The sequence below is a fragment of the Mus musculus genome, chromosome 1 (genome assembly GCF_000001635.26).
Source record: "Mus musculus strain C57BL/6J chromosome 1, GRCm38.p6 C57BL/6J".
Taxonomy (NCBI): Eukaryota; Metazoa; Chordata; class Mammalia; order Rodentia; family Muridae; genus Mus; species Mus musculus.
Window position 1 is genome coordinate 93465603 of NC_000067.6, and position 21585 is coordinate 93487187.

The 21585-nt window shown below is 40.7% G+C and overlaps 2 protein-coding genes across 11 annotated transcripts in view; one reads left to right on the top strand and one right to left on the bottom strand.

The window, feature by feature from the left end:
• Hdlbp (high density lipoprotein (HDL) binding protein) overlaps positions 1-13315 on the bottom strand; it is a 72978-nt gene extending 59663 nt beyond the window's left edge. The window contains exon 1 of one of the 3 annotated variants that reach the window (NM_133808.5): positions 13111-13315. The gene's annotated coding sequence lies outside the window, so the exon portion shown is untranslated. Of the gene's footprint in view, positions 1-12604; positions 12776-13110 lie in introns of those variants that run through there. The other 2 variants (NM_001357556.1, XM_030242016.1) reach the window with 2 other exon arrangements.
• Positions 13316-13378: 63 nt separating this feature from the next.
• Positions 13379-21585, top strand: part of Septin2 (septin 2) — a 30753-nt gene continuing 22546 nt past the window's right edge. For 3 of the 8 annotated variants that reach the window (NM_010891.2, NM_001159717.1, NM_001159718.1), the window contains exon 1: positions 13391-13466. Coding sequence is in view for 1 of the 8 variants with exons in the window: in XM_006529240.3 (XP_006529303.1) it covers positions 13641-13712 (72 nt within the window). In the remaining 7 variants the exon portion in view is untranslated. Of the gene's footprint in view, positions 13579-13609; positions 13713-13861; positions 13998-21585 lie in introns of those variants that run through there. The other 5 variants (XM_006529241.2, XM_030252110.1, NM_001159719.1 and 2 more) reach the window with 4 other exon arrangements.

The window sequence follows — 21585 nt, forward strand, 5'->3', positions numbered from 1 at the left end:
CTGGTTTGATTCTCAATATTATAAAACAAACAAACAAAATTCCCATACCTACAAAATGATTGTTTCTACTCATATACATTCTATCAAGTAGAATTGAAACATTATAAAGTAAGGTAGGGACTTAGAACCACACATTTTATACAGGAAAGGGATCCCTGAGAACACATCTGTAAGTCAGTCATCTCTATCTCAATTTCAAAACAGCCAAACCAACCAAACCTGTTTCAAAACTTTCTGCTAGTTCTCCACTTGTACAGCTGTTTCTCTTTCTCTCCTTTCTTCTACTTATTGGTGGGTCAGAGCCCTTTCTTCTCCAGCTACCACTTCCCCAAGGCCTCTGCATGGCAACAACTGTAGTAGCTGCCTCCCTCCAGGCTTCAAAGCTCTACTGGCTGTACTGTTCTGCAGGTGCTGCTGCCAAGGAGCCCTCAGAGGACTCCTTTCCTTCCCCCAGGAATCAAGCATGTGCCCTTAACTGCTTGACTCCAGGTGAGAGGGTCTTTGCTTAAAGAACAGCTCCAATCTGCACTAACTCAAGAAACCCAGTCCAGAGAAGGCTTGATATAAAAAAGTTAATACACCCTAGAGACTATCCCTGAGACATACTTAAGCAGAATCTGTGGTAAATATGACAACACAAAAGGACTGTATTTGGTTGAAGTCACTTTCCCATCTCTAGAAAGAAACCAGAATTAGCACTGGTTCAGCCAGTCCTATTAGCTGTGAAAGAAAAGCCTGTCTGCTCTGTCCAATACAACTTCAGAGGGTCTAAAACTCCTCCAGCAGCTCAGTATTATGCATGTCCTTTTTACCAGGCAGACATACAAACCACTGCTCCCTGGCTCCAGCCAACTTAAGTGCCTCTTGTCTCTCTGGAAAAGGATGTCAGAAGAGCCTTTGACATCACCTAACAAAGGTGATCAGTACAGAAAGTAAGTAAGAAGTGAGAAGAGGCAGCGCTAATCTTGCTGTAGAACAGAGCTTCACATAACATCAAGTCACGTAGTTCCTAACAACCAAAGAATGGTGTCAAAGGAGAGCAGGCCCTGAGGACTTGAGCTCAGCCACAGAGTGTACTCACAAATACATCTGGACTTCAAGAGGAGGACATGTAAACCTGAGAAAGCTGGGCACTGATGTCACTTGATGGCCTTCAGACTAGATTATTTCTACATATAGCAAGCATTTTCCCAGAGCTTGAAACTCAGGATCTAGAGCCCAAAAGCCCATTATAATTCATCAAAAAGCCAGCTGAAAGACAAGTATGCCAGATACAAATCAACAGTATCCTATTTATCCCCTCAAACGCATACTAGCACCCTTGATAATTTTGCTACCCAGTTAAGACATGGTGATCCAGACAAGAAAATGTTCATCAATCTTATCCTTATCTAGAGTGGGGCTGACAGGATGCGGCTTGAATCACTGGAGCTAGATCACTGAGAGAATGACAGAAACACTAATATGGCTGGCAGTCTGGACTAGAAAGGCAATCTCTTGAAGGCAGCTCGCTACAAGTAGTCTTGCTTCCAGTGTTAAACAACAGGTTACTGTAAAGATGGGCTCTGCGTACATGAATGGCCTTAGGACTGAGACTCGGATCTGTTCATTCCCTATCAGAAACCTACTTAGGAATGTGTTTCTGGTGAAAATTAAGTGTTTGCTGACTGAGGGACACAGGGCAATTACAATGGATATTTTCGAACTGAATATCTATCTTTATGCAAAGACCTGACTTGTCCTCACCTGGACTAGAAAAAAATGATGTGGATATTACCTTTTAACCTTGGACTTTAGAGAGTCTCTAAAGACACTCACTAGGTAACTGCGACTGAATATTTAAATTTGTTAATTTCTAAAACTATGAGTAGGGTAGTGGGGGTGTACACCTTCCCAGCACTTGAGAGGCAGGTAGATCTCTTGAGTTTAGACCAGTTTAGTCTACAGAACAAGTTCCAGGATAGCCAGGGCTACACAGAGAAACCCTGTCTCTGAAACTAAACAAAACAAAAGTGAGGATGAAAACAAGCCAAAGGGGGAAAAATGATTACAAATCTTGATTCTCTGACTCTCTACACCTGTCTCCTCTCCTGTACCTGTTAGTCACTGTGAGGATTAAGTGCATTTACACACATTGCTTAAGCCAAAGCTGGCAAAGGTAAGCAGTGCAGATGCCCTATTACCAATGTCACCATCCCTGAGAACATTTACACTGCAGGTGATGTAGCACCAACCATACCGCAAGAGGCTTTACTCTGCCAGCTTCTTCCTACGCCCTGCAGTTGAAAAATAGACCTAATGACTACAAGACTGTACCAACTGACCCTGACAACAGCTTCACAATAACAGCACTACTGGTATTTGGATTAGATAATAACTTTGTGGGGCTGTCCTGTGCATTATAGGACACTGACTATCTCCAATTTTCACCATTTGATTCTAGAAGCATCTTTAAGTTGTGACTACCAAAGGTCTTCAAGCACTGTAGACAATTTGTTCCAGCTGAGAACTCTTACTGGGAGTAAAGAAGGCAATGAATATAAGTTTTAGCAGATGAGGTGTTTCACTGGCCTTGTTTTGCTTATTTCTGAGATAAGATTGTGCTATGTGTTTAGGATGGTGTAAACTCACAATCTTACACTTCAGTCTCTCAAGTATAGAGAGATTACAAGTGTTCGTCATCATGTCTAGCTAGTGAGGCTTTGGTTTCACTCATGCATCCTGGTTGTCCTAGAACGTAGACTAAGCTGATCTTAAACTCACACTAGAGATCCTCTTGCCTCTGCCTCACAGGTGCTGGGACTACAGGCACATGTTCACTATGCTGAAAAATAAACCCTCTCAGAGACTCCTTTACTTTTAAACTGGGGAGATGGTCCATTTATTAAAATGCTTGCCACATAAGCATGAGGACCTTTGTGTGGATCCTGAACACCCATATAAAACCCAGACACAAACCCCACAATACCAGCACTTAGATTTAGAGTGGGGACACAGGCTGATCCCAGGAGCTCCATGGCCAGCCAGTTTAGCAAATCTGTGAGATCCAGGTTCAGAGAGAGCACCTGTCTCAAAAAGGCAGAAGCTGGGCACGGTGATAAACCACTTTTAGTCCTAGCAATTGTGAGACAGAGGCAGGAGGATCTTTGAGTTCAAGACTAGTCTGGTCTATGCAGAAGGCTCCAGACCAGCCAAGGATACACCGGGAGGCCCGCCCTCACTTGTAATCTCAGCACTTGGCGGTGCTCTGCTGTGTCAGGAGGGAATCATTCAAGAGCTCAAGGGCAGTCTGAGCTACATAGTGAGCTGAAGGCTAGCATGGCATATACAGCAAGACCCTTTCTCAAAACTAATAAAAAATAACAGGTAAAAAAAGCTAGAAGCAGGTCTTCAGGGAATACACCTCAAACTTCCATCCAGTCAGGGATAAAGAAGCAAGACCTAGCATTCCGAACCTAAGAAAGCAAATATTGTTAATGATATCATTAAGCAATACAATTAATTCAATAGTACTATGTAAAAACGGATACTCTCCCAGGTTTTGTCTGTTTGTCTTCTTCCTTCCTTTCTTTTTCCCTTTGGTTTTCTGAGCCAGGGTCTCACTAAGTAGCTCTGGCTGTCCTGGAACTCACTATGTAGACCAGGCTGGCCTCAAACTCACTGAGATCTGCTTGCCTCTATGTCCCCAGTGTTGGGATTGTGCCACCCTGACTGGTTCCAGGTTTATTTTTTAAGAAACATCTCCAAATACAAGGCTTAAATAAAAGCAAGATCTCATTATATACACCTACCATTTGCCACACCTATTTCCATATATAAATATGCCACACTGCCTTTCTAAGACTTGTACAACTCTGACTCATTTCTTAACAACTGCATGTTAAATGGACTAAACATAACAATAACTCCCCTACTTATGGAACTCCTCAGTAGCATATAACTTTTTCTATAGTCAGAGCTGCACTCTGGCTAGCCTCAGAACTTAGAGATCCACCTGTCTCTGCCTTCCAAGTGGTGGAATTAAAGATGTGCACTGCCACTCCTAATGAGCTTGTATTTTTGGGTTGTTTGTCTTGCTGTTAACTACCAGAAATGCTGAAGAGAAAATTCTTTGGCTGGCTGTGGTGGCTCATATCTTTAATTTTAGCATTTGGGAGCCCAAGGCAGGAGAAACAAGAACTTGAGTCTGGCCTGGGCTACTCACTGAGTTTCTTCCAAGAGGAAGGGGTTAAAGGAAAGAAAGGAAGGTCTCTGTTCACTTGGGCCAGAGTCTCCTTAGGTCAGATTCCTGAAAAATAAATTTTTTTTGTCAGGCAATGTATCAATATGTATTGCCAGAATAAAACTGCTCTTCTAATGAGCTCAACTATCTAGTTACAATCTGTGAGCCATCCTTGCCATTCTCTATAACAACTAAGATGATCATGTTTATTCTTCTCAGTCTGACGTGTAGAAAATACAATTTTAAGGCAATTCTTTTATTGCTAGGTTGAAATCTCACTCAGCTTATCTGCCATCTGAAATTTTTATCTACTTCTGTTATTTTTAATTATGGGTATATATCTGTGTGTAGATATGCACACACGAATGCTGGTGCCCTCAGAGGCCGGAGGAGTTGGGTCCTCCAGAAGCTGAAATTAAAAGCAGCTGTGAATTGCCTGACATGGATGGTGGAACTGAATAAAAGCAGTCCATACTGCTCTTAATGGCTAAGCCACCTCTCCAGCTGCATATGAATCTCTTAACTATGAAGCCTGCACTACTCATCACCTCTTCAGCTTTCCACCAGAGTGATGCAGCACACATTTCTTAAGACACAACACCCATAGTTAGGCAACAGAACAGGAGTGAACAGAGGGATGATGATCTGAAGTGAAATTCAAGCTGTAAGCTTAAAATACCACTGCTGAAGGCTACCAAAGCAAAACTTATGAGAAAATACCATTGAAAAACACAACTTTTTCAACTAGTCACAAAATGGCCTAGGCTGATCATCTGAAAAGCCTAAGCCTGTTTGTTCTATTGCATTTATAAACACCAAGTTATTCTATTTGGAGAGGGGGCATCTATCCAAAAGGGTAATTTTAGTTGCAAGAGAAGTCACAAGTGTATGGTTTTAGAGGACACATAGCCCTCTAGGTAGGTGGTAGAATGTGAGACAGTGCCAGGTTAGGCAGAGCAAGAAATTAAAGGCAAAGATTCAGTCTATGCTTTGTTCTTCACCAACTACATTCACCCTGAAGCCTCCTCAAAGGAGAAACTATCACCACCACCAATGGTTACTCTGCTGCAGGTCTTCAAAGGCATTCATTACCAAAAGCCTCAAGGTCTGCTTGCCTCTTTCCTTGACCATACACTTGGCTGTGCTGTATTGTCTTCTAGGTCCTGGTGTTCCATATTTCTCCAGCACTCCAATCACATTCCTATCCCAGGCTTATGTACTTCCTATTCATCATACTTAGAATCTTTTCAAATGGCTGTTCACAGCTCATCCATGCACTGTAGGCTTGAACAGGTATCACTCCATCAGCAAGCTTTCCCAAGTAGCTATGTCCAGTGGCTACTGTCTTCTGCTGATTTACCCCCATGATACAATTATTCCCTCCTCCCTTCTTGGCTATAATTGATATACCTGTCTCCCCCAGACTGACATGGGACCTCCTGTTTTTATTCCTATGGCACCCACCTCCTATAGCAGTTGCATGTGGCAGGAGCACATTTTCTAGTACTCCTTTCTGCAGTAGTACTAAAACGACAAATGACGACTTTTTTTAAAGACACAAAACACCAAGCCTGAGTAGAAATAAGAACCTTAAAATATAAGAGGCTAGACATGGAACCTTGATCAGAAAGAGCTGGATCTTTCAGCAGCAATGCAGAAAACAGTAACTTTGGGGTAAAGAAAATTTAGAATATTTATAGGATATATATGTAGATATAGCACCCAGGAAACAAAAATATGAGGAGTTCTAAAATAGAATACAAAGAGTAAAGAAAAACTCTTAGTAGAGTTCAGCAAAAGAGCTACAAGATAAATTTGAGAACATCTTCCAGAAAGGACATGAAGCTCTGGGTACAAAGTGTCAATAAGGATTTTATTGTTACAAACTCAGTAAACAACACATCATATATTCTCAAATTCTTGTGAGTAAATGTCAAATACTTTTAAATCACAAAACGATTAGGTATTAGATGTGCTGAATGCTAATTAGTCATATTCTATTATTACTGCACACTGTATTCATCAGCCACAGCATCATTGTGTACCCCCATATGCGAAATTCTGATCTGCCGAGTTAAATTTTTAATTAGAGGTAGTAGAAAATCTAGAAAAGTTACAGTGCTAATTGAGAAGTACCAAGCGAACTCTCGAAAGAACAAGAAAGTATATGGGAAGAACCCAAAGTGATAAACCAAGCATTCAGAGTGTGGAGACCCGATGCAAGACACAGGATGAAAATAGCCTCTAAGGAGTTCTGTTCTAAATCTCAGAGGAAACCTTTCGATTCACCAGGGAAACATCTCAGGATAATGTGAGACTTGGGGTGGAAGCTAAGAAAAAGAGCTAAATGATGCCCCAAACCTCATGCAGAAAATAAGGCAGAAAAAGGACTTCCAGATGCATAAGCTCTCACAACACTGTATGACAACTACCAGAGGATATCCCTCACCAAATTAAAATCAAATACAGAAAGAAATGGACTTGGGTTCCTGAAGAAAACCAAGGTGCTATTATAGAGAGTATCAAGAGCCATAGGAACATAGGAACACTGCAGGAACAGGCAAAGACACAAGCACTTGAACAGACAGATTAAAAAATGAGATGAGCTGGGTTGGGTTGGAGAGATGGCTCAGAGGTTAAGACCATTTGTTGCTCTTGCAAAGGATCCAGGTTTGGTTCCTAGCATCCACATGGCCACTTACAATCCTCTGTAATTCCAGTTTCAAAGTATCAGATGTTTTCTTCTAGACTCCATAGACACCACACACATGTACATACATACATACACACAAGCAGGTACATGCGCATATGTGTAAAATTACAATAAACCTTCTAAATGAAATGGTCAGAATTTTGCATTAGGTAAAAGGAATTATATTTATTAAAATAGTTCAAGAACTGGAGGGAGAGCCAGGAAGTGGTGGCGCACACCTTTAATCCCGGCACTTGGGAGGCAGAGGCAGGCAGATTTCTGAGTTCGAGGCCAGCCTGGTCTACAGAATGAGTTCCAGGACAGCCAGGGCTACACACAGAAACCCTGTCTCAAAAAACCAAAAAAAAAAGAACTGGGGGGGAGAATGTGGAATTGGATTTTAGAGACAAGAAAACTGAAAACGTTAAACTACATTTATACTATTTGATCTAGTTGTAAATCGTACTAGGCAGTAAAATATAAACATTAAATAAATACTGAACTAATCAAATTATGGATAAACCCAGTCTAAGCAGCTACCAATCTTTCTTCATAAAAATGCCAGAATGGGGGGGGGGGGTACGTGTGCCTAGAAACTTCTCTTACTCTCAGGTAATACAATATATGAATTATGGGTGGTTAATTATAAGTCAGACAGCTCTTCCAAATTAGAAAATGAAGAAACTTTACTAAGTCCTTTAATCAAAGTGAGTTCCAGGACAGCCAGGGCTACACAGAGAAACCCTGTCTCGAAAAACCAAAAAAACAAAAACAAAAACAAAACTTGAGCAAATCTTTCCACTTATCTTAGAAACAGTATCACTATCACTTAGCAACTGAGAAATCAGAGGTATGACAGGTTTCTTCCAGAGCTTGTTATAGCTTAACCGACAAGGCAAAAGCTTGCCAATGACCATTGATAAAGGGAAGAATGCACACTCAAGGGGCCATCACAAATATAGAAGTCAAAAATTTATGCTCTCACATTTTGGTTGCTGGACATAATTTAACCAAGCTGGAAGTAATCTGAAAACTTCCTGCTGACTAGCTTTCACACTACTAGGTGTTACGCAGGCTACTAGGGTGAGGGGCATGCATCCAACCCTGAATGCTATAATATCAACCTGCCAGGGAAGATACATGCATGAGTCCTTCACTGGCAAATAGGTTATGTAGGCAACCAATTGCTCGTGGATGCACTGAGGTCTGTTCCACAGGAAAAATTCAGTCCTGATAAAGTAAATGTGGTCACGAGCCGACGATCATAGGCTCTAGGGAAGAACTTACTACTATTGCTTTGCTAAGCTAACTACTAATGCTAGGAGGCAGAGGCAAGCAGATCTGAGTCTGAGGTCAGCCTGGTCTACAGTGTAAGTACCAGGACCACCAAGGTCACACAAAAAATCCTGTCTTGAAAAACCAAATAAAACCAAGAAAACAATGTTTTGTCAAACTGTCTTTTTAAGCATTTGTTTATACTCATAGATTAGTGCCAGAAGTTTTTTCTTGTGGTAGTAAGCAGTTAATGAAAAGACTCAGTACTAATCAAAGTTCTGAAATTGTCTATTGAGTGCTCAGCCCTAAACGGGACATCTATATCAGCCCTACTCCACCCACAATAGCCTAGGGAACATCACAAAAAGGGGCAGAAAGAATGTAAGAGCTGAAGAATGGGGAGAGATACTGGAAATGTTGTCTTCATGACATGACATGGCTGTTGCACCAACAAACCTGCTGCAGCTATGAGTACCTACACAAGTCAACTGAATAAGATCAGTCAACATTCTAGCAGGCCACACTAACTGGACTCTGAATTATTAACAAACAAACAAACAAACAAACAAACAAGAGGAAAGGATTCAAAGCAGGGAGGGGGAGTGCCTAGATAGAGAAGGGTGGAGCTGAAGATATATATGATGATCAAGATGAATGATTTACATGAATGAAATTGTCAAGGAATAAATAAAAAGTGTTCTACTTAAATTATCAAGGGGGAGTTAGATGGTTTAGTGGTTTAAGAATGCAGACTGTTCTTTCAGAGGACCCAGGTTCTGTTCCCAGCACCCAATGGTGGCTCACAACTGCCTATAAGTTCAGCATTAGGGATCTAATGTCTTCTTCTGGCTTCTGTGGGCACTATACATGTGTGGTGCACAGACATAAATGCAACCAGTCCACCCACACATATAAAACTTAACATACACACACACAGAGAACATCAATGGGCTATTTAAGCTATGAGTGCATGCTGCCTTTGTACTCACATTGGGTACAAACACCTCTAGAGGAATCCAATGCTGTTGGATCATTCCCTGGACACCTGGACTCACTAGAACATGGCCTCTCACCATATACATAATTAAAAATAATGTAACATCTTAAAAAAAACAAAAAAAAACAAGTTACTACCTATGGAAGAATTACTCTACAATCATCTAACATAGACTTTATAAGAAGAAAATGTTTTTAGGTTTTTCATATATGCTATAGATTTAACATCCACATGTATGTAGGCATATGTGTTTGTGCACATTTATATGTTCACATTTATTTATGGAGAGTAATCAGAGTGATTTTCTTGGTGTGTGTGTCAGTGACTCTTGAGCACTAAGATTACAGAAGTGTCTCACCATGTCTTATTCGTATTTTATTTTCTACTTAATTACTGGTACATATAAGAAATCTAAAGCTGGGTATAGTGGCACATGACTTTAGTCCCAGCACTCAGGAAATAGAAGCAGGCCAACCTAGTTTACACTGAGATTTCCAAGACAGCCAAGGGTACACAGAGACACTGTCTCAAAAAAAAAAAAAAAAAAAGAAAAAAGAAAAAAAGTACAAAACATAAATCTAAATTTGTAGATATTTACTTAAAATCTTGTTACCAACAGCTTTGACTAATTTCTCAATTAAGTAATTACATAACATGTAAAGAATAACCATTTTGCCTCTACCTATGCTTAAATATGAGATTGTTTTGTTTGCCAAAGCATTATTTATAACTTTTTTTAAAGACCATCTTATCAAAACTCAACATGTAGCTGAGAGTAACAAAGCTTGAACCTTTGATCCTCCTGCTCCAACTGCCCAAGTGCTGGAATTACAGCTTTTTATCCTGTGCTTACACATACATTTATACAAATGTACCCTGGGTGGAATGACTATGTGGAGATGACCTAAGTCAGCAAAGGCACCCATAGATCAGTGACACCAAAAGACAGAGATTTAGAAGGCCGATAATCACTGTTTGTCAGCCCACTTGGAGTTTCTCAATACAATAGAAATGGTTCCAAACATTTGCTAAATTTGCTATCTGTAAGCTGATCAGTGTGAGCCACAGAAAGGAGATCCAACTGCAGTCTATTATGAATCATGCAACAGGCTATCACTAAAAAGCACAAGAGCCATGAAGAAAGAGAGAGATATAGGAACCAAGCCAACAGAGACCAGACCATGCCAGTGCCATAGCACCTTCGCTGTCTCAAAGAACCTGGGACAAGAACTAAGTGTGGCCACGACTCATCAAGAGTGTTGCATCTCTTTCTGTTCATCAGAGCTAACAGAGCTTCTAGAATCAAGTTAAGTATTAGGAGGCATAGTTATACTCTGTAGCCCAGGCTGGCCTTGAATCTCTACATCTACCTGATTAGCCTCCCAAGTGTTGGAATTATAGACACATACCTTCTACCATTTCTGGTGTGTAGCTGTTTCTTTTCAAAGGTTGCTTTTTATTTTATGTGAGATTTGTCTAAATACATATATTGGCAATGAAGAATCTATCTTACAAAGTATCATAGGTCATCTCAATGGTCATAATCCTGTCCAACCTGTCAGACTGAGAAGGTACTGAATATACACCATTAAGACATCTTCATACAATCTCAGCTAAGCCCTCTACCATTCAAGAAGTTAACCATATGTTTGTCCAATTCTCAACCTTTTGCTGTATGCCATTGGCTATAATATTATACCTTCCCTTCCCTACTCTTTCTGTTTACAACACTCCTTCCTGCCAACTCTACCTGGAAATACTCTGTAATCATTCTTTAAACTCCAGTTTCAGGACCATTATATTTTTGGGGGAGGAGCGGGGAGACAGGGTATCCTGTAGGTCAAGCAGACCTTGAACTCACTATGTAGAAGAGCTGACACTGACCTCCTGATCTTTCAATACACAGTGCTGATTACTCCACAATACAAAGCGCTGGATTACTGATTTACAATCACATTCTTTATGAAGGATTTTCAACAAGTAATCATAGTCTACTTCCTATCTCTTTTACATATTTCCACTATGGGCTTTGCAGTAAGTAATCATAGTCTATTTTCTATTTCTTTTATATACTCTCATTATGGTACAAATTAGCCTGCAAAATAAGCTTTCTTTCGCAAGTGTTATCTTCTACAGGAAATCATAAAGAGCTAGAAAAAAGGGAAAAATGATGTTTTTCTATCTCTGCACCCCCAGAATCCCTAACATGTGTGGCACTCGGCTCTTTAATGTTAAAGAAATGAGGTTATTAGGCTGATATTAGACATTTAGAAGGTCAAAATAAAACTAAAAGAAATGTACTTGAAAGCCTATTTGGCCACTGAGAAGTGGGCCTGCCCACAAGAGAGAGAGGAAAAAAATAAGGATCTGCTTGTGTGTGTCCCTGTCTATTCTGACCTGTCTGCCTCTTTCGGGTATTCTCAAGATGAAGTAAGTGTCTAAGCAGTGCAGGCCTCTAACCAACGCTACCAACAAAGCTTGGGTGCCATTGGAAATTACTTAACTGGTTTTCAAAAATACTATTTCTGAGACTGGAAAAGATATGCTCCATTATCTCTAAGTTTAAAGATGTCATAATAGGTTAAGAGTTGTTTTGAATCCATAAGTAGTAATTCACTTAAAAACAAAACAAAAGCCCAAAGCCCCTTTTAGAGCTACATTAAATGACTGCTTTTAAGTATCCCCATAGCTAACATAATTAACAAATTTAGCCTATGGGTACTTTAAATCTTCAAAACGTAAGCTTAAGCAATAGGTTTCACCCAGTGTTTTCCTATTCACACCCGATTCCATAATAGAAATTTAGCTTGTAGCTACTACTAGCTTCAAACAAAATTTTGTGACTGGTTTAACTGGGCTTCAGAAAGTTACTAAGAAAGTGGCTCTTTAAATGGACACCAACAAATATGTGAAGTCATTGTTTGAGAGCTTAAGGTGACTAGCAAAACCCAAAGCTGAAGGGCGAGCCAAGTTGTAAGTGAAGATTATAACCCTCCAATTTTCCCCATGCTTTATCCTTGTCTGTAAAGATAATAAAACCCAAGACAGTCTCCTTTGGTTCAGTTATATCGTATGCAAACACATGCCCAGTCGACCCTCCAATCTTCTAATTCAGACAGGATATGCAGTGTAGCCTCGAGCACTGGGATACTTTACTCAAAGTAATAACGCACAAAAAAACCACTCCCTCACAACAAGGCATGTGTCAGAACAGTTCGGAATACCGACACTGTGCATATCACCCACTAGGGTTGCGCGATTGCTGTTTCTTCTCTGGGGAGGTACTCTAGGGTGTTTTCCTATAGAAAGGCCTTGGTGAAAGGCCTAAGGTAGGAGTTTACGATCGCTGACCAGCCAGGGGACCTCCTGCGATTGAAGGGAAGGACAACCCGAGCCAGGCCGCAGCCCAGTACTGCACCTTCCCAGCCAGCTTCAAGCCGGTCGCAGAGAGCAGGGCATGCCGCAGATCTCTCCGCCCGCCCCAGTCTGAAAGAGGGTAGGGGGCCGTGCCGGCTCCGCCCTCCCCCGCGGGGCATGGGCTCACGACCACACAGGAAGGCCACGTCCCCAGGGACAGGCACCACTCTATGGTGTGCATGGGGGGGGGGAGACCCACGTGACCAGCACGTAGCCAATCCCGGGACGACAGCCCGCCATAGAGACGGCCGCAGAGGCGGCTAGAGATGCCCGCCGGCAAGTCACAAGCGCCCGCCTATCCCGGCTCGGTGTTCCTAGCTCGGTGCTGCCGCCATCTTCCAGGAGGAAAGGATAGAGGCAAAGGGCTCCCTCCCCTTCACTGCTCCGCACTCACGCTGCCACCTGCCCGCCCCCGGTCGTCTCTCGCTCTCAATGGACACCTTATTCCTCCTTAGTAAATATCCTTCCCACAACTCTAGTTTCCCATAAAGCGGAGAATCTCGTTACCTGCTCCTCTTTTATTAGCGTGAGGAATCCAAGCTCATAAGGTAGGAACTGTGGCGAAACAGGAACAAGACGCCATCTTGGTAAAGGAGAAGAGGCTACGCTTGACCTCCCCCCGCCCCCAGCCTCTATATGGCCAACCGCCGTGGGAGGGGCACAGCGCCTGCGCAGAGGCGGACGGCAGGATCGCGTCCACGCTTGCGCTCTGCATGCAACCGCGGAGGAGGGGACTACTCGGGGCCCAGGAAGGAGTTGGCAAGGGGCGGGACGGCGCGATGACGCCATCTGTTCGCGCGCGCTCTACTGGGCGGGGCAGGTCCGTGCTCTCGCCTGACGAGCGTTCTCCGGCGTGTGAGCGGGTAAGTGTGTGGCAATGTGTACCCACTGTCGCGCGGGCTCGAGTTGAGCTGGCTGTCCTGAGAAAGGGCTAGAGTTCTGCCCTCGCCCGGGCCGCCTAGGCGGTGATAACGGGTACGGAAGTGAGCGCGTGGGGGAGGGGCGGCCGCACCCTTAGTCCGGGGCTCCAGCGATGGATGCCTGGCTGGCGTCGTCCCTTCGAGGACAACTGGACGGGCGGCCCCCATCTGGGTGATCCTGCTGGCCAGGTCCAGGGCATTGGGGCGGGCGTGGCTGGGCCCAGTGAAGTTATGGCGCACAGTCCAAATACTATGTGGTGGAGAGTCGGGCGTTAGGTTCACATCTACGAAGCACTTGCGGGGCCATCTTCCCACGTAACGGTGCCATTTCGTCCTAGGGATGAAAAGGACTAGTCACCCTGGGATGTTAATGAAGTTCCCCAATTTAAGGCAGTGACAGGAGCGTTATGGAGTGGTTTGTCTGCTGTGGCCTTCCCCGAGGTAGTGCGACGCTAGACAAAGGGCTGCAGCCCTGTAAGTGACACGGGAAAGGGAGCATGGAGTGGAGGCCTTTGACTGAGAAGCCATGAAGTCTAACTCTGAAGCGGACCGCAGGCCCAGACCACGCCTGGCCCTTTTGTATCTTCCGGCCTCATTTGTTAGTGGCGCCTTGCCTTGTCCTGTACTACGTTTCCAGACTTTCAACACATAGAACTTCTAGTTCAGACCGTTGTGGTCTCTATGGCTGGTTTTAACCCAGTTTACTCCTCGTGTCTGGAGCGCAGTTAATCTCGAACATTCTCTGTCTAATGTTTATCTGTTGTGTAGTTCCTGTTCGCTGCTTGTTATTAGTTAGGACTCTCACTGGATTCGATATCCTTTAGACGGTTTAAGTGTTTCTCTGGCGTCAAATATTGGGGTCCCTACTGTCTATCAAGGGATTTAAGTTTTAGGTTTTCAACCGGGCGTGGTGGCGCACGCCTTTAATCCCAGCACTTGGGAGGCAGAGGCAGATGGATTTCTGAGTTCGAGGCCAGACTGGTCTACAAAGTGAGTTCCAGGACAGCCAGGGCTATACAGAGAAACCCTGTCTAGAAAAAAAACTTAGGTTTTTTGTTTTTTTTTTTTTTTCCTTAGTAGTGAAAATTGTTTTAGTATCTTAGATACATTTTTAAAATCCGTCTTGTTAACATAAGGAAAAACAGGAGTTTTGAAGAGGTCATAAAGGCTGTTTCTTCATGATGCTTCTAATTTGAGACTCCTTATTTTCAATGGCTTTTCTGGTAGTTGCCATTCAGGAATTCTTTGCAATACCCAGCATTCAAACTGTCAGTGTGTGCTGCTATATCTAATTTTGGGGATGATTTTTTTAGTTTTAAAAGTTGTCCTGATCCTTTTTTATCATTTTTCCACCTAGTGTCCCCCCCCCCCCCCCCTTTACAGAGCACCAGAGGTCAGTAAAGAACAAGAGCTTCTCCTTCTGGGTTTGCTGGGTAGCCTAGGGAAAGGAGGTGGGGCCTCCCTCTATTATCAATCGTGAATGTAATTAAGCTCCCTTTGTTTGTGGCTTGCTGCTCCAAGCTCCATTAAGAGTGTTGTCTTGCATAATGTGCTTGTACAGTCTTCAAATCTAAGAAATCTAAATGGCAAGAGAGTCTAGGCTCTTTGGATAAAAGCTCTTCAGGATCCTACACTGAGGAGTCTTTGGGGATTAGGGGTAATGTATACAAATGTAAAAATTTGTGTACATGAATGATGGGTCCTTTGAGTATTCCATTATTATAAATGCCACTTGCAAAAATGGGTCTTGTTCACCTAGTCATCTTTTGACTCATAATTGGGTGATAGTGTTACTCTCTGATATAAAGAAGCCGTGGGTCAAGTGTAAGGAACTTAATAACTTCTGACATCTGAAATATGCAATGTGAAAGAATAAAATTCTAGTTTGACTATATATCTTTGATATGGGGGATCTAACTGATCTTCGATCTGTACCTAGCAGTATGTTAATGGACAAGGTTTTCTCACTAAAAACCAAGTGCTTTAGAAATTCAGTATTCATCTTTCAGTTAACATTTGACATTACTAGGGATGTGTAGTTAGTTCACTTGGTCAAGTGCTTGCCCTGAATGCAAGATTTCTGGTTCCTTATTACATGTCCCGCCCCACCCCCCAAACAACAAAAACTAAAACCCCTTTTTGTTATGTTTAATACATTGTTAGAAAATCATTGAGACTAGAATACAAGTTATGTTTGGGTATAGGGTAACATTCATAGCCTAGCAATCTCTGTATTGAAGAATCATTGTATGTATTCTCCAATCTGTGCTTGTGTTGTGCATCAGGATGCTTATTATTTATTTATTTATTATTTTATTTATATGAGTACACTGTTTTCATACACACCAGAAGAGGGCATCGGATCCCATTACAGATGGTTGTGAGCCACCATGTGGTTGCTGGGAATTGAACTCAAGAATCTCTGGAAGAACAGTCAGTGCTCTTAACAGCTCAGCCATCTCTCCAACCCTCAGTACTTATTGAAAGAAAGGAAACTGATATTGGAAACTACTCTTCTTTCGTCTGAACTGACCTAGGACCTCAAAATGGCTGTGGACTTGGGTCAGTAAGCTAAGGAGATACAGAGATGTAGAAAGATACCCATGACATTTCCTGTACATGGTGGCTAGAAATAAATGACATAATAGTAGTGAAGGCAAGTCTCCACATTTTTACTCTCAAGTGTTTATCTTCCCATTATTTTATACAATACCTAAAGAAAGGAGACATACCATAGGGATTCCAGTTTAGAATCGAATTAATTATACCAATTTGGGAGAAACAAAATGACTTGATAATTTTAGGGCTTGTTTTTTTTTAATTCTGTATCTGTTCATAGCCAAGTATAGTGTTGTATCCCTGTAATCTCAGCATTTGAGAGACTGAAATAAGGTAGCCAGTTTAAGTTGAGTTTTTATTATAAAGACTCTTAAAACCAAACAAGACAAAAAACCTAAAATGTGTTCCTGTGCATTTTAGTGTTTTGAGACATGGTTTCTTTGTTGCCTATACTAGTCCAGAACTCATAATAATCCAAGTTGGCTCACATTTGTAATCCTTGTACCTCAGCCTCCAGTGCTGTGTTACCACACCCGGTTTGCTTTTTATTTTATTCTTACTATTTCCCCCTATTTCCATTCCTAAATGGGATAGGAAAAACTTTGAATACTGGCATTCAACTCATATGTAGTACACTTATCTAGCATACATGAAATCAGGAGCTTACTCTTCTAAGTATCAGACACAGACAGTACACACAATCACAATTCAGAAAGAAACTTTCAGTTTTGAGACATGGTCTCCCTGTGTAGTCCAAGTGGCCTCCAGTTTGCAATCCTCCTGTCTTTTGAGTGTTAAGATTACAATGGTGCCCCACAACAGCCAGCTAGAAAGAAACTTTTGACTTGCTATCTATCTTTTGTAGCACCTTACCAAATAAATCATTATATTCTAAAGTTTTTTTTTTTTTTTGCTCTAGCCCAGTTTGGAACATCTCTCCTAATGATCTTATGACAATCTATCAGATAGAGATAGAAGGCTTATATTCCTCTTAGCCTCTTTTACTGTTGGGCTTTTTTTTTTAAGATTTATTTATTGTATGTCTATGAGTGCACTATCTGCATGTAAACCTGCCACCTGCATTCCAGAAGAGGGTATCAGATCACATTGTAGATGGTTGTGAGCTTAACCGTTGAGCCATGTTTCCAGCCCCAGGCTTTCTTTTTTAGATCTGGTTTCTTTATAAAGTGGCTTTGACTGTCCTGGAATTCACTATGTACACTAGGCTGGCCTCAAACTCAACAGAGCTCCCAAGTGCTAGGATCAAAGATGTAAACCAGCAAGCATGGCTACTGTTGTGTGTATGTTTTTTTGTTTTTTGTTTAATTCAAGTATTGTGTGTTTTTGTATATTCAGCCCTGTCAGCATGGTAGTTTTGTTTCATGATTTTTTTTTTTTTTTTTTTTTTTTTTGAGACAGGGTTTCTCTGTATAGCCCTGGCTGTCCTGGAACTCACTTTGTAGTTCAGGCTGGCCTCGAACTCAGAAATTCATCTGCCTCTGTTTCCCGAGCGCTGGGATTAAAGGCGTGTGCCACCCCCCCCACCCCCCGCATTGATGCACTAATCTTAATAGAGTAGTATTAAATAATTATAATAAAATTGCAATATGTAGATGCTACTTTCATTTTTACTCTAATAAAAAATGAGGCAGTTGGGGATGTGGTTACATTAAACAATTATAATTAATTTCTAATAGAAATAATAGCATCATTTTTAGGATCCATGTGCATATTGAATTATAAATGAAGTGTTGTTCTAAGATTTGCTTCATTGTAATTCAGGCAAGCTGGAAATAAACTAATATTGGACTTGAGTGTTAATTATTGAAATTGAATAAAGGGTGGTACCTGAGGATTTATTTTATTCTGATATTTTAGGTGTGCTTGAAGTTTTTCTTTAGTGTTTTAAAGTAATTATAAGAGTAATGAACTTTTTTATCTAATATTTATTTCAAATAGATTTAATATCCTTTTTTAATAAACATTGTGTTTTGTGTATATGAGTGTTTTGTACATCTGTGTATCACATATCTGGTGCCCAGAAAGGTTAGAAGAGGACATCAGTCCCCTGGAACTCAAGTTACAGAGTTGCATGTCATTGCTGGGATCAAACCTGGGTCATCTAGAAGAGCAGCAAGTGCTCTTAACCTGGGAGCCATTTCTTCATCCCCTAGTTTAAGGAATCTTATTATTTAAGGAATAGTATTTGGGAAATAACCCTGAATTGTATATAAGCAGTTTCCTTAGGGTTTTCATGCAGAATGATTGCTGAATTTAATTAAATACCTCATTGGTATCTGTTTATATATGGTTTTCTCTTAATTTGTTATAATGATACTTTTGATACATTACTAGAATCTAATTGCCAGCAAATATTTTTAAATTCTGTATTTATATCTATGAATGAGGCTGATTTGATATAAGTTCTTTCTTTCCTTACTGTGGGGCCTTCTTTCTTCCTTTTCCATCTGAATTGTTATTGAAATTATGTTGACTTCACAAACAAACCAGAGCACTTCCCTTTTTTCTGCAGTGGCTTGGAATAGTTAAATGACTTTGTTTTGGTCTCTTCAGAGTTTCATGCTATTTTGCTTTAATTCCATCTGGTGTTGGCCCCTTTACATTTCTAGTTTAGGTGTGTGTGTGTGTGTGTGTGTGTGTGTGTGTGTGTGTGCTTTGCTCTCTTCATTTCTAGAATTTTTTTAATATTTATGTATTTGGGGGGAATGGGGCATATGCTCCTTGTGTGCTGAGATTAGTGGATAACTTGTTGGAGCCTATTCTTTTTCCTTTACCATGTGGATCCCTGAGATCTAACTCTAGTATTCAGGCTTGGAGGCAAGACCCTTGTAACTATGAGCCATCTAGCTGGCCCTATTGCTGGATTTTAGTAACATCAATTCTAGTTTTTGTTGTGTTTTGGTAACACATAGCATAATATATAATTGTGGCCTTTTTATAGTCTGTATCTGTGATTGTACCTTCTTTTAAGTCTGTTCTCATTTCTTTAGTTGGATTCATATGAAAAATTTGTTTTTTGTCAGTCATGGTGGCAGATTCCTTTAACTCAAAGAACTGGGGAGGTAGAGGCAAGTGAATTTCTGTGAGTTAGAAGCCAGCTCAGTCTACTAGTGAGTTTCAGGACAGCCAAAGCTACATAGTGAGGCCCTCAAAAACAAGATCAAGAACTTATTTCAAAAATTTAGTTTTTGGATTTACTTGTTCTTCTATTTTTAGAATAATTTCATTTTTTTTTTCTTTATTAATTTCTTTAGAATTTTTTTTTATCATTTGTGGATATTTTTAGGGACAAAACTTCTTTCTTTTATTTATTACATCCAGACAGCCGTTTCCCATTCTTCCTCTCCTCCCAGTTTCTCCCTTCCACTTCTCTCCCCCAAATCCACTCCTTCCAGGAATATCAAGCAAGCATGGCCTATCAAGTTGTGATAACTCTAGGTACCTCCCTCATACATATTAAGGCTAGATGAAGAATAGGGTCCCAAAAGCAGGCAGAAGGGTCAGAGACAGCTCCCACCCCCAAGTTCCACAAGAATAGCAACCATAACATATATGCACAGGAACTAGGTCAGACCCATATAGGTTCCCTGATACTTGGTCCTGTCTCTGAACCCCCATGAGCCCAGGTTAGTGGGACAAAATTGCTTTATTTGAACTGCTACTGATAAAACTATGTAAAACTCAAGTTTGAGTTTGTCCTGTAAATGTAGACCTCTGCATCTCTCCCACCCCAATTCCATTGGCTCCTAGAGACAACTTGTGGTTTTTGCTTTGGGGATTTCCTTAATCCAAGAGTTCAGAATTGTTCCAGCTCTTTGAGAGTTTGTTTGTTTTCACTTTCGTTTAAGCAGATCACTTGTTGAGAGTGTTGATTACAAAAAACTTTCAGACTGGACATGGTGGTTCATACCTTTAATCCCATTACTCTGGAGATAGAGGCAGCAGATCTCTATGAGTTTGAGGCCATTCTGGTTTACATAGCAAGTTTCAGGATCATGAGAAACTATTTCTAAAACAAAACCCTAAAAATAATGAAAACTTTGGCGTTTTATTAATACTTTTAAAGTGTAGGCTATGTGGTTTAGTCATTCTGTGTTCCATATAAAGCTTCTGCATGTCAGTTAAGCAACACTGGTTGTATTACTGCCTTTCTGCCCTTGGAATACTGTTTAAGTTGATTGCAGCGTTTCTTTGTCTTTGCTTTATGGTTTTATCTGTAGTTAAGTATTTGGACAGGGCTCTGTTATATCTTCCTTACAAAAATTTTAAATGATTATTTCTTAATGCTTTTGCATTATCAAGAGTTAATATGATAACCTATACATGTATATTTGAAGCACAACTGTATCCATGAAATACCAAGTATATTCCATGTGTTAACTGTTAAAGAAGTTAGATGTCGTTTATTAAAATCAAAATAACTTCACAATCTTGACCTGTCTGACTCATGGAAGGTGATAAAAACAGTGAGACTTTGATGCTGTGGGCAGGAATGGGGTGGGAATTGGAGAAGAGCTAGTTTTCCTGCTACAGTAACTTTGAATTCTTTCTTGATGTTTTTGTTCAACATTTATTTTGACTCTTTACAGAAGACAAAACAGTTTTTAAACTATCTCTGGTCTTATTTTTCCTTCACAAAAATTTTACATTTACATTTTACATGATTAATAGCCACATTTTTGTGGAAATGAAATCCTTAATTTTCACTGCAGGCCATTGGCTGGTAGGAGGAGAGACCCCAGCTTATTCAGTCCTAACTCCTCTGTATTTCATGTTCCAAACTACACCATGAATGCAAACAGCTAGCGGTAACATTTTTCCCCTGTTAAAAAGAGGAAATCAGGGGCTGGTGAGATGGCTCAGCAGGTAAGAGCACCCGACTGCTCTTCCAAAGGTCCAGAGTTCAAATCCCAGCAACCACATGGTGGCTCACAACCATCTGTAACGAGATCTAGCACCCTCTTCTGGAGTGTCTGAAGACAGCTACAGTGTACTTACATAGAATAAATAAATAAATCTTTAAAAAAAAAAAAAAAGAGGAAATCATGTAGAGAATTCTAGTTCTTTCTATATCACTTTCTATAGCCGGGTGTCTGTTATTCTTTTTATTATATAAGTTAAAAATGTTCTCCATATGCTAGTATATAAAAGCACATAGTATCTACTTTTTAATGAGAATAGCAGTAGCTTCATGAAAGATGTTTTGTGTACGAGTCAAGCTGTTGGAAGAAAATTATTTCTGACTAATCACAGAACAGATATTGTTTGCTGGGCAGGTGAACTATATTGGGGAAGTTGTAATCACGTCCAGTTCCACTATAAGAAATAACCATAAGCATGAGGTGTATACATTTATTTTTATACATGATTTTATACATGTAGCTATTTTTCTTTCCATAAAAATGCTATTAAACTGTATATACTGTTTTCTATCCTACATGTTTTATATAGAAGTATATTGTTAACATTTTCTCTTGTCAAG